This window comes from Natator depressus, chromosome 2, assembly GCF_965152275.1.
Source record: "Natator depressus isolate rNatDep1 chromosome 2, rNatDep2.hap1, whole genome shotgun sequence".
Lineage (NCBI taxonomy): Eukaryota > Metazoa > Chordata > Testudines > Cheloniidae > Natator > Natator depressus.
In genome coordinates, this window is record NC_134235.1 from 231,757,873 (window position 1) to 231,770,444 (window position 12,572).

The window sequence follows — 12,572 nt, forward strand, 5'->3', positions numbered from 1 at the left end:
TTCCCCTGTCAAACAGTGTGTATGGATTCAGATAGCTGGTAGTAATTGCTTACGCTAACATGATGACTTTAGTAATGCATGAGATCTGGTTCCAGGAAAAACAGAGATGCCACATAATAAGAGATTGCTCAACCATAGCTTGCTGAACAAATGCAGCTAGGGAACAACACAATGCTAGTTTCCATTTGAAAATGTTCAATCTACACTAAGGTCCAGATGTGGCTGTGATGTGGCTACTTTGCCCTGCGCTGCTGGTGAATATTGGGTCAAGAACAGCTGGACATGGGAGGATCACCTCAGTGCAAGGGAATCCGCCCATGGTGCAGAGCTGGAGTTGCAGCTCCTAACCTCCTTACCCCTGCCTTCCTGCCAGGTATAGGGGGAAGGGAGGGTATAAGACCTACAAGTCAGATTTGCAAAGGGAAGAACTAACAGTACAAACAGGTGATCTACTAGAACAAATCTGAAGCCACTCACTGGAAAAAACAAATAGGAATTGTGGGAGATAAGAGGGGATCAGAGAGGGCTGAACCAGAGAGGGCACAAAAACTGGAGCCAGAAGCTCTCACCACCTGAAAGACATACAAAAGTATCCAAGGGAGCTTGCTTTGTTTTTTTTTTTTTTTCTGGAGGAAGACATTTGTGGATACCCATCACCTTGAAAAGACTGAAAATGAAAGATGGGTATATGAAGAGGTTGCCAGGAGAGCAAAAAAGGAGCATTTCGCCTGCCAGGTTCAGATAGTTATTCTGGGCACAATTGAGCAGACCCCTCAAAAAGAAGTTACTTGCTGACATTATTCCTATATAAAGGTGTAGTAGGGAATGAGGTGGCAAGCACTCCTACACAGCACTCCTATCAAATTAAAAACCATTAACAAAATGAGATGACAAAGGATTCCAGGCAATCATCTTTCATCAGGGTAATTTGCAGCCCCACCAGCGCTCTGAAAAGATTAACGGGGATGGAGTTAATAAGGGCACTGTAGTCCTTTCTGCTGACATGATGAACACTTAGACTTTGTCTATGGTAGCACTTTTGTCAGCAAAACATTTGTCAGTCAGGGTGTGAAAAAAACACACCCCTGACCGATATAAGTTTAACCAACAAAAGTGCTGTTGTGGACAGCGCTATGTCGGCAGGACAGCATTTCCCATCGACATGGCTACCGCCGCTTGTTGGACTGTGATTTAATTATGCCAACAGGAGAGCTGTGGTCCATCGTGTAGACAAAGCCTACTGTTTCAAAGTCTTGTGGCTGGGAGAAATTCACAATGAGAGTAACTTACCAAAACATTTACATTTAGCTGCCTTTTTTTAAAAATGAGAAGATATGGGGCGGGGCAGGATTTGGGAAAGGGCTGTGTGTTATTTTTCTGATTTATTTTATATAATTGCAATATCAATTTATTTTTAGGTACATATTTGTATATGTTTCTAAATCTGATTTATTATAACATGATAATATATTATCCTGTATTTATATTCTGGGATGAGGAGGGGATCTAAAATCAACTAATCTAAATACTTAGTACTTGAGCTTTTTAGTGTACTAATAGATTCCAAACCATGGAACGGTCACTTCTCTACATTAAAAAACTGTACAGCGGGTGGTCCAATGTTCCTCACCTTATTAAAAAAAACTATAAAAACTCAATGGTATGCTTAAAAAATAGCAGCCCGAGAGTACATGTAGAGCAGAATGGAGAGCTGACTATGATTACACCTAGATCAGGACAGAGAACTGACTGCCTTTAATCTCTGTACAGCATTTAAAATACCCAGGGTGAAATTCTGGCTCCTGCTGGATGCCATCCTGTGATGATAAGTTCTATATACATTTAGAAAAACATATATATTAGACAGAGTTTTTGATTGGCCAACGTTCTTATATTTAGTTCTTATAATCTTTCCACTCAAATTAATCCCTTCAGCCCTATTTTTCGTATTCTTCTCTCAATCTCTCCAGTGAATCTCATTCTGATTCAGAGGTGTTCAGATCTGAATACAATATTTCCAGTGGGGTCTCTTGCTATTTGTAATAATGTCAGAAATTTCAGTTCTAGCAGTAGTGTCGGTGATTAATAGCTTGAGGGAAATTGCTCATCAGTTTTGGCAAATTCAAGGCTATTACTATTCCCCATAAACCTTGTGATGGGTTTCAGCATGATACTGCCAAACTCTATTTTCAGTATTTCAGTATCATTAAGTTGGTAGTTGATTATCCTTCCTTGATTATTATAGCAGCACCAAACTACTGAAGTGACAGAGGTTGAACAATGTCTATATAAAGCCTTTACTTTGAACTAGCCATAACTTTAGTTAATATATTCCTTTGAAGCTAAGACTTTCCATACTCGATTCCAAGCTTGCTGTTAGTCAGAAAAAGATGATTTTTGACAAGTTTCACAAAACTGCTGTAGACAATTGTGAGGTATCAGAACATAAAAAAAATACGCTCCAATTTTTCAAATCCAGGCTGGAGAGCTGTGCGAGGCAGAGGAAAGTTCTGCAAAATACGTTCCCCATTCCTGTCCCCATGGAAGCTCTCCTGCAGGTGTTCTGTGGGGTTCAGACTCTACTGATCTTGCTGGGAGAGGGTAGGGGCAGTGTTATGGGGCCAATAGACTTATCTCTGCTGATTGAATCAGATTTACCTGGCCTACAACTCCTCTTCCTTGGAAAGGGTGGATTTTCAGGTTGCAACAACTGGCAGAGGACTCTGTAGCAGCAGAGTTCCACTAGCAGCAGTCGGCTTCCAAAGAATTTTCTTTGCTTTCTATGGCCTACAGGAGATCCACAGAGTTTTGGTGCCCAATTCCGGGCTGGTTCTATTGGAGTGAGGAAGCCAACCTGCCTCCCTCCTCACCAAGGGAAGAATTTGCCAGCTTTTATGTGAGAAAAACCTGAAAAAGGGGGAATATCAGGTGCTAATCTTTTTAATTGAAGGTTTGTTTTGCATATTATTCATAAACAACTTCATTGGAAACTTTACATTAGGCATGCCATTAGTCCCTAGTAAACCTTAATCATTTTGCCTAAATAAAACAAAGAATACACTGAACATGCATAGAACATGATGCAACCACATGGGACTAAGATTCTCACTATAGTTCTCTTCACTGATTCTGCTTGCCTGTCTAGGTTTCTCTGTCCATTCTCACAATATCTTGCCACTATTTGTGCAAACTCTTCTGTACAGCTCCACCTCATGAACTGGCCATCTCTTTTCAGACCACATCTGAAAACATATTTTTCTCCCTTCCTATCTCTATCCTTATCACTATTGGCATGGAGGGGAATAGTTTGTTCAGAAGGAGAGGCAGGAAAAAAAGGGAGTGGATGCTGCATCGTACATCAAGAATATATACAGTTGTTCTAAGCAGACTCGGATTAACCACTGTGCACTTGGTGCACTTGCATGAGGCCCCCATCTCTGGGGGGGCTACCGACCTCTGGAAAAAGAAAATCAGTCTGCACACACACACAAAAATCAACCCAAGGCCAGGAAGAGAGCATGGCAAGGCATCACTGGGGCAGGGCAATGCTTCATGCTGAGGTGAGAGCCAATGGGCTAGAGCGGAGAACCAGAACAGCCCCATGAGACAGGAGTCTCTGTGGGGTGAGTGAGGAGCAGACTTGCTCTCTAACCCCACCAGGGGCAGGTCTGACCCTTCCCTCGAGGCCTCCCACCCCTCAGAATAGAATCCCCTCCAGGGCCGGCTACCCCCTGAGGGCAGGACCCAACCCCCCAGGGCTTCCCTACACCATACTGCAAAGGGCCCCAAATTCTTTAATCCAGCCCTGGTTCTGAGGTACACAAGAAGGTGAGAGGCAGACCAATTGAAAGTGTCTGGGTGAATACAGAAGGGGGGAAAAGGGAGCAGTGTCATGGTAGGAGTCTACTACAGACCACCAACTCAAGAGGAGGAGGTGAATGAGGCATTTCTAGAACAAACAACAGAAATATCCAAAACACAAGACCTGGTAGTAATGGGGGACTTTAACTACCCAGACGTCTGTTGGAAATCTTTAATCAAAGTTCTTAGAATGTGTTGGGGACATCTTGTTTCAGAAGCTGGAGGAAATAACTGGGGTGGCAGCCATTTTAGACTTTTTACACTTGATTCTGACTAACAGGGAGGAATTGGTTGTGAATCTGAAGGTGGAAGTCAACTTGCATGAAAGTGACCATAAAATTACAGACTTCATGTCTTCATTGTGTTGCTCTCCCTCCTTAAAAAGAAAAGGAATACTTGTGGCACCTTAGAGACTAACAAATTTATTTGAGCATAAGCTTTCGTGAGCTACAGCTCACTTCAGCATCTGATGAAGTGAGCTGTAGCTCACGAAAGCTTATGCTTAAATAAATTTGTTAGTCTCTAAGGTGCCACGAGTACTCCTTTTCTTCTTGCGAATACAGACTAACACAGCTGCTACTCTGAAACATCTCCCTCCTTACTTTCCTTAGAGTCATGAAATCTGTAATTTTATGATCACTTTCACCCAAGTTGCCTTCCACCTTCAGATTCACAAACTCAGTAAGATCCAATGGAAGAAAATCTATAGGGAAAAGACCCAATGATAAACTATCCCACTGTGGAGGACATAGAAGAAGAATAGTAAGAGTCCAATATGGCTGGATCAGGAGCACTTTAATAACCTGTTCATTTAAAAGGAATTCTAGAAAAAGTGGATTCAGGGACAAATTGCTAAGGAATAAAAAAGCAATCATCCATGTTTCCATTTTTCTTTCCTCCATACTGGGATAGTTTACTGTTGGGCCTTTAATACTGTCTCTTTGAGAGAAAACTGCCAGCTGTCCTGAACTACTTTTCCCCACAGATTTTCTTCCCAGGGGACCTTACTTACCAATTCTCTGAGTTTGTTAAAGTCTGCTTTTTTGAAGTCCACTGTCATCTTGATTTTAGTAAGGCTTTTGACACAGTCCCATAAGATACTATGATAAGTAAACTAGGGAAATGTGGTCTAGATGAAATTACTATAAGATGGGTGCACAACTGGTTGAAAAAATATACTCAAACAGTAGTTACAATGGTTTGCTGTCAAACTGGGAGTTCATATCTAGTGGGGTCCTTAAGGGATCTGTTCTGGTCCCAATACTATTTAATATTTTAATTAATTACTTGGATAATGGAGCGGAGAGTAGGCTTATAAATACTGCTGATGACACCAAACTGGGTGAGATTGCAAGCACTTTGGAAGACAGGATTAGAATTCAGAACAACCGTGACAAATTGGAGAACAAGTCTGAAATCAACATGATGAAATTCAATAAAGACAAATGCAAACTACTACATTAGGAAGGAAAAATCAAATGCATAAACACAAGATGGGGCATAACTGGCCAGACAGCAGCACTGCTGAAAAGGAACTGGGGTATATAGTGGAACACAAATTGAATATGAGTCTGCAAAGTTATGCAGTTGTGAAAAAGACAAATATCATTTCAAGTATATTAACAGGAGCGTCGTATGTGAAACATGGCAGGTAATTGTTCTGTTCTACTTGGCACTTGTGAGGCCTCAGATGGAGTACCGTGTCCAGTTTTGGATGCCACGATTTAAGAAATATATGGACAAATTAGAGACATTCCGGAGGAGAGCAACAAAAATGATAAAAGTTTTAGAAAATCTGACCTATGAGGAAAGGTTAAGAAAAGAGACTGTTTAATCTAGAGAAAAGTAGACTGAGGAGGAACCTGATAATAGTCTTCAAATATGTTAAGGGCTGTTATAGCAAGGATGGTGACCCATTGTTCTATATGTGCACTGAAGACAGGACAAGAAGTAATGGGCTTAATCAGCAGCAAAGGAGATTTTAGGGAAAACTTTCTAACTATAAGGATAGTTAAGTACTAGAACAGGTTACCAAGGGAGGCTGTGGAATCCCTGTCATTAGAGGTTTTTAAGAACAGGTTAGACAAACACCTATCATGGATGGTCTAAGTATATTTAGTCCTGCCTCAGCGTGGGAGGGGACAGACTAGATCAGTGGTTCCCAAACTTTTAAGTAAGGTGACCAACCAATTGCATTTTGTCTTTTTTGTGACCCACCATGGCTCCAAATTTGGTTGCAGCACCATACAGAGTTGGCCCAGTGCCCTTCTGTGTGCCAGATCACTAAAATTTGGTCCAGCTGCCCACCTGTCATAACAGATGGGCAGCCAGGTCAAACCTGATAAGTTCTGTGATCCTGTGCACCAGGTTGCAATGTCCAGAGTGGGGAGCCAGGACAGGAGCTGCCACTGCAGGGTGGGCTCGCTTTTCAACACCCCCCACCCCAGAATCTCCTCTCTGCACCAGGCCTGCAACCCATCTAGAAATTTTCTGTGACCTACAGTTTGGGAAACACTGGACTAGATGACCTCCTGAGGCCCCTTCCAGCCGTACATTTCTATGATTCTACTAATTAACTCTGTAAAGCATTTGAAATATGGGGTGAAATCCTGGCCCCAATAAAGTCAATGAGCCAATCACAATGGCAGGCCCTATGAACAGGGAGCATACCTCTCAACTGTCCCTTATTGCAAGGAATGTCACTCATTTTAGTCCCAAAATTAGCTACTTTCCACACATTAGGTATCCCCTCACTTTTTTGTCGACACTTACAGAAAAAAATTATTTTTACAAAAGGAATGAACCCCACAGCATTTTAAGTTTCCTGCATGAATAGTTCTTTTGTGTCTCACATTTTGGTTTTGTCACACATTATGTCCCACATCTGGTGTTTGGCATTGAGTGATATGGTAGTGATTGTTTATCCTCATCTCCCTTGCTAGCCAAATTGCCTAAAAAAGGATAGTGTGGGGAAGTGGAGGGGCAATGGCTTCAGTTCTCTCTTCACTGGCCTGTCTGTGGAGCAGAACTGGTACACCAGGGAAAACGATGGATGACCCAGAGTGTGCACCCCCCGTGAATAATGGGGAACTCTAGTGTCTCATTCCTTTAAGGTGCTGAGCACTAAATCCAGCAAATCATTTAAGCATATGCTGAATTTTAAGCATGTGATTAGTTCCACTGAAGTCAACGGAATTAAATCACATGCTTAGACTTAAATATGTACTTAATTGCTTTTCTGGATCAGGACCAGAGTGCTCTGCATCTTGCAGGACTGAATCCTGGGAAAGATTGCAGCACAATCTCTCCCAGTGCTGCTGAGGGATGGAGCAGATCTGCACTGCAGTCTGCAAAGATTTACGTGTCAGTCGCACAGGCTAGCTCATAATAAGTAGTTAGCTGTGCCTGCTTTTTTTCTAGTAATAAAAAATAAATTTTAGTCCCGGACTACAAATTTGCTTCCTTAGTTATCTAGTGTTGAGAATAATTTCAATGGAGAAAAATTTTCGTATGATTCTAATTTGAGATTTGATTCCTTCTCCCAATCTTGGCAACCCTTTTTAAAATTTCCTCCCAAACAACCTGTACTCTCTCCTTCTCAAACACAAGATGGACTTTGTTTGACCACAATTTTAGCAATAACTTATGTTATTTTTGGTGCTTAGACTGACCACATTTCAGAATGAAGCTATCCATATTGGGTATTTGAAGTGATAGCCCTGAGTACTGGAGTATGTCTGAGGTTTCACGAGTGTCAATTAATATTTATTGGTGTTTGAATTTCTCTGTTGATTTATGATGTTCATTCTGTTGGGTTAATATATTAGTGTATAAGGCTATTGCTTACAATTCTTCATATGAAATATGCTGTGGAGTTTATTTCATTTATGCATACTTTTATAGTACATGACTAACACTGTTCATATATGCCATGTTTACAGTTGTGTACTATCTAGGCTTTTGCCACTGGGTGACAGCCAAAGCATGAAAACAAAAGCCCTATTCAGCAAAAGGAATCCTTGCAGTGCTATATGAATATCAAGTGAATTATGCAAATCAGAACAGCAGGAGAATAAGACAACTATCTCTTTCTGGCCATGCTCATGTGTAAGGAGGGAATTATGCCCACAACCTTGGGGAAAATGTCCCTGTTCTAAACACAGCAGACATACTAAATGCTGACCTGGATATTTTATTGGAACATTTCTCACAAAATGTAAAGTTTGATTTTCGCAAGCTGTACAAATCTGACATTAGAAAACAAGTCAGAGAGCAGTAAAACACCAGCTTTTTTTTTCTGAATAAAACACCAGCTTTTTTCTTTGGTTCTGTGTGTGTGCAGGTGGGAGTGGGGGCTGTATACTTGCATAAAAAGAGAAAAGGGGGGGGTGTTAATTTATAAAGAGAATTAACATGGATTTTTTGTTTCCAAATCAAAATACTAATAATATTCCTATTATAAGAGTTTCAAAAAAACCTTTTTCATGGTGCTAACTGAACACATTTCTGTTACTATAACTTTTCTATAATTTGAACCTCTATGTGGGGTAGGTTGAGGAAAAATATGTCTTCAGCTGTGAGCACTTGAAAACAGGAATTTATAAACTAGTTCTGAAAGTTTAAATCAGATTGGATAAAATCAATAATTTTAAAGGTTTATCCTAGTCTTTCAAGAACACAAAAGCTTTTTCTTCCGATACAGTATTTTTATGCTGAAATGTTTGTCTTTCTACATAGCATTATCTACAGTAACACATAACAAAAACACACATTCTGTGGAAAGCCAAAAATACAGGTATTGTTCAAAACAGTCACTGAATAAAGCCAACACTAACTTGACAAAAGCAAAACCTATAAATGTGCTTACACTGTGAAACAACTGAGAAATTAACTGGAGTTTTAATGCAGAGGGGGGTCATACTAGTGTGTTATGAATAATATTCTGAGCTGGTTGATATTAAAATAATACATCACGTAAGTTATTTGTCCCATTATACCAAATAACTATTCTGTGACTTAAATGCAGAATCTGATGGCAAATAAATCTCTCCTTTTTTTTATTTCGCATAACAACCTTAACTATATTCATGTTAGAATGCCCGATGTTTAGCCAACACAACTGTCAGGATTTTTCATTTACATGAACCATTTAAAATGAAGATGAGCAACTTACATCATATTTTCAGGTTCTGTTGCACAAGCTCCCACTGCTTTGGTGACATTCACAAGAAGTGCCTTATTGGTTCCAGTAAGTAAATTAACTAGGGGTGGGATGCCACCACATTTCCGGATAATAGCTCTATTTGCCGGCTCCTGGCAGCATTCCCCTAATGCTCCAACCACATTCACAAGGACTTCTTCAGGTTGATCAGTTAGCAGTACTACCAAAGTTTCAATGGCTTTGTATTCCCGAAATCTAAATGTTAACAATAAAGAAACAAAAACATAATTTCCATTGTATTAAGGTTACAAGATAATGTTTTCATTTTATAAACAAATTGCTTTGCTAAACAAACAACTGCATGTGTTATTCATTCAAAAATAGTTAATGCAAATGTAATGTACATTAGTGACACAGTACAGTGAGGAGAGGCTGAGGGAACTGGTCTTATTTAGTCTGCAGAAGAGAAGAGTGAGGAGGGATTTGATAGCTGCCTTCAACTACCTGAAGGCGGGTCCCAAAGAGGATGGAGTAGGCTGTTCTGGGTGGTGGCAGATGACAGAACAAGGAGCAATGGTCTCAAGTTGCAGTGGGGGAGGTCTAGGTCGGATCTTAGGAAAAACTATTTCACTAGGAGGGTGGTGAAGCACTGGAATGGGTTACCTAGGGAGGTGGTGGAATCTCCATCCTTAGAGATTTATAAGGCCTGGCTTGACAAAGCCCTGACTGGGATGATTTACTTGGGGTTGGTCCTGCTTTGAGCAAGGGATTGGACTAGCTGATTTCCTGAGGTCTCTTCCAACCCTAATCTTCTATGATTCTATGACTTTTTAATATTTTTCTCTTATTTCAATTACTAGGTTTTTTTTAAAAAGGAAAAACAATATCAATTTATTCCCAATTTAACCACTCACCATCAAAAATAAAGTTTGCTTATTTTTATTTTATTAACACTGGAGATGATTGGTTTTGGATTTTGCTACAGTATGATCACATAAGTCTAGTGCATGTGTTCACACATTATCTACTTATTTATTTTATACTGGTTAATTTAGTTTCACGGTTGAAGTTAAAATTCTTGGGCCAGACCCGGGCAGACAGATAAAACTGCACTAAACCACAGGTCAGGCACATGTATGCAAAGGTGGCTTAAAGTTTAATCTCATGATTCTCCTGCAGACTGGTCCTACTATAACTTACACTGAGCTGCAATGGCCACAGGAGGCTGAAAATGCCTTTTTTCTGCTATGCCAGTAGCAGGGAGGGCAAATACCAAAAGAGCCCCATGTCAGCTCTACACAACCAAAGGATCTCATTTACACTGAAACAAATGTCATTATTTTGTATGCCTGCCCTGGAAATGTTTGTTCCTAGCTCAGGTCCAGGTTATATGTTCTCTGAATATGAATATTATTTGTCTCTGTAAGGACTTATCTGTATTTCCCTATGTAAGAACAGAAGAACGACCATACTGTGTCAGACCAATGATCCACCTAGCTCACTATCCTGTATCTGACAGTGGCCAGTGCCAGATGCTTCTGGCAGTTGGAGATTTAGGGACACCCAGAGCATGGGGTTGCATCCCTGACCATCTTGGCTAATAATCATTGACCAACCTATCCTCCAGGAACTTATCTAATTCTTTTTTTATCCCAGCTATACTTTTGGCATTCACATCACATGGTAACAAGTTCATTGTGCATTGTGTCAGAAGTATTTCCTTCTGTTTTAAACCAGTCATCTATTAATTTCATTGGGTGACCCCTGATTATTTTGTTATGTGAAGAAGTAAATAATACTTCCCTATACACTTTCTCCACATGATTTATGATTCATGATTCATGATTTATAGACCTTTGTTATCTCCCCCCTTCTTATATCAGTCTCTTTTCCAAGATGAACAATCCGAGTCTTTTTAATCTCTCTTTATATGGAAGCTATTCCACCTCATTAATCATTTTCTTTGCCCTTCTCTGCACCTTTTTCAATTTTAATATATATATTTTTGAGATGGGGCAACCACAACTGCACACAGTATTTGAGGTATGACTGTACCATATATATAATGCCACTATATATATAGTGGCATTATGATATTTTCTGTTTTACTATCTATCCCTTTCTAATGGTTTCTAACATTGTTAGCTTTTTTGACCGCTGCTGTACATTCAGCAGACATTTTCAGCACAATGGCTCCAATACGTCTTTCTTCAGTGAAACAACACATTTCGAACTCATAATTCTTTGTGATGTATTGCACATGTCCATTCCATGACCTACCCTCTTTCTCCTCCCTATCAGTCTTTCTGGTAGGAAGAGACTGTGGGGAGTTGGGGGCAGGACGTCCCTTTATACCCATGTGCAGTGATGCGAGACTCCAGAGTTTGCTCATGCTGCCTTGATGGGTACTGCTGAGGGAAAAATCTCCAACAACTGTGCATAAGGCACGCACACACAGTAAAATGAACATGCGCAACACATCTTGAAGAACAACAGTTACAGACAGGTAGGTAACCGTTTTTTATTGTATATTATTTGTTGAGTGCTGAGAAGCCTCTAAACATTATACAGAACATGAAGCTGTCTCGAGGAGTTTACAACGTAAGGCCATGATCCTGCAGGCTAATCCATACTGGTTGAATGTTGAACTTGCACATAACTCCATTGACTACAGTGGGGCACTGCATGAGTGCAGTGAATCTGTTTGCAAGTTAGGATGTACAGCAAAAAAACAAACAGGTCTCTGAGACTTTTAAAAGCTTTTCCATTTTTTAAATAATGAAAGTGTTAGGAAGACCGATAGGTATCGAACATAAGACATTAATATAACAGTTTAAAGTGTTGTAACTGTGTTGTCCCACAATGTTAGAGACATAAGGTGCATAAGGTAATATCTTTTATGAAAGTTGCTGAAAGAGACAAGCTTTCATGCTTATGCAGAGCTCTTCTTCAGGTTTGGGAAAGATACTCAGAGTGTCACAGCTAAATACAAGCGGGAACAGATTGTTTAGTATAAGTAGTTAACACATTTTGTAAGAGACCATTCAAGGTAAAGTGACCGGTTAATATGTCTGCAGTCATAGAACAAAAAAGGGGGTGGTGGTTAGTGGATTACAGATTATTGTAATAAAACATAAATCCAGTGTCTTTATTAAGTTCTTGATTTTTAGTGTCTAGCAAAGTTATGAACAGAAGCTCTCAGGCTTGTCTTTTGCAGGTGTGCAGATTTCCTTTGAGGATGAGGACTGAGAGGTCAGATATGGAATGATCACTTTTGAAAAGTGTTCACCCAGAGGTGATATCATTCTCTTTTATCATTTTTCTGTGTGAGTTCATTCAAGAACATAGTGATTATCTGGTTTCACCCACACAGTTGTTATTGGGGCATATAGTGCAGTGGATGAAGTACACCATATGTTGTGATAGAAATGTGTAGGGACCATGGATCTTGAAAAGTGTGTTGTGGGGGGTATTAATTGTCATAATAGTGGAGATATACCCACATGTTTTGCATCTGTTCTTATGGCAGGTCTGGTGTCGCTTTCAGTGG

General features: G+C 40.0%; 1 protein-coding gene across 3 annotated transcripts in view; it reads right to left on the reverse strand.

Annotated features, from left to right (window-relative positions):
• The window catches only part of ODAD2 (outer dynein arm docking complex subunit 2), a 187,025-nt gene that overhangs the window by 76,698 nt on the left and 97,755 nt on the right, over positions 1-12,572 (reverse strand). For all 3 annotated transcript variants that reach the window (XM_074946138.1, XM_074946140.1, XM_074946139.1), the window contains one exon: positions 9,035-9,277. In XM_074946138.1, coding sequence (XP_074802239.1) covers positions 9,035-9,277 — 243 coding nt within the window. The remainder of the gene's footprint in view (positions 1-9,034; positions 9,278-12,572) is intronic.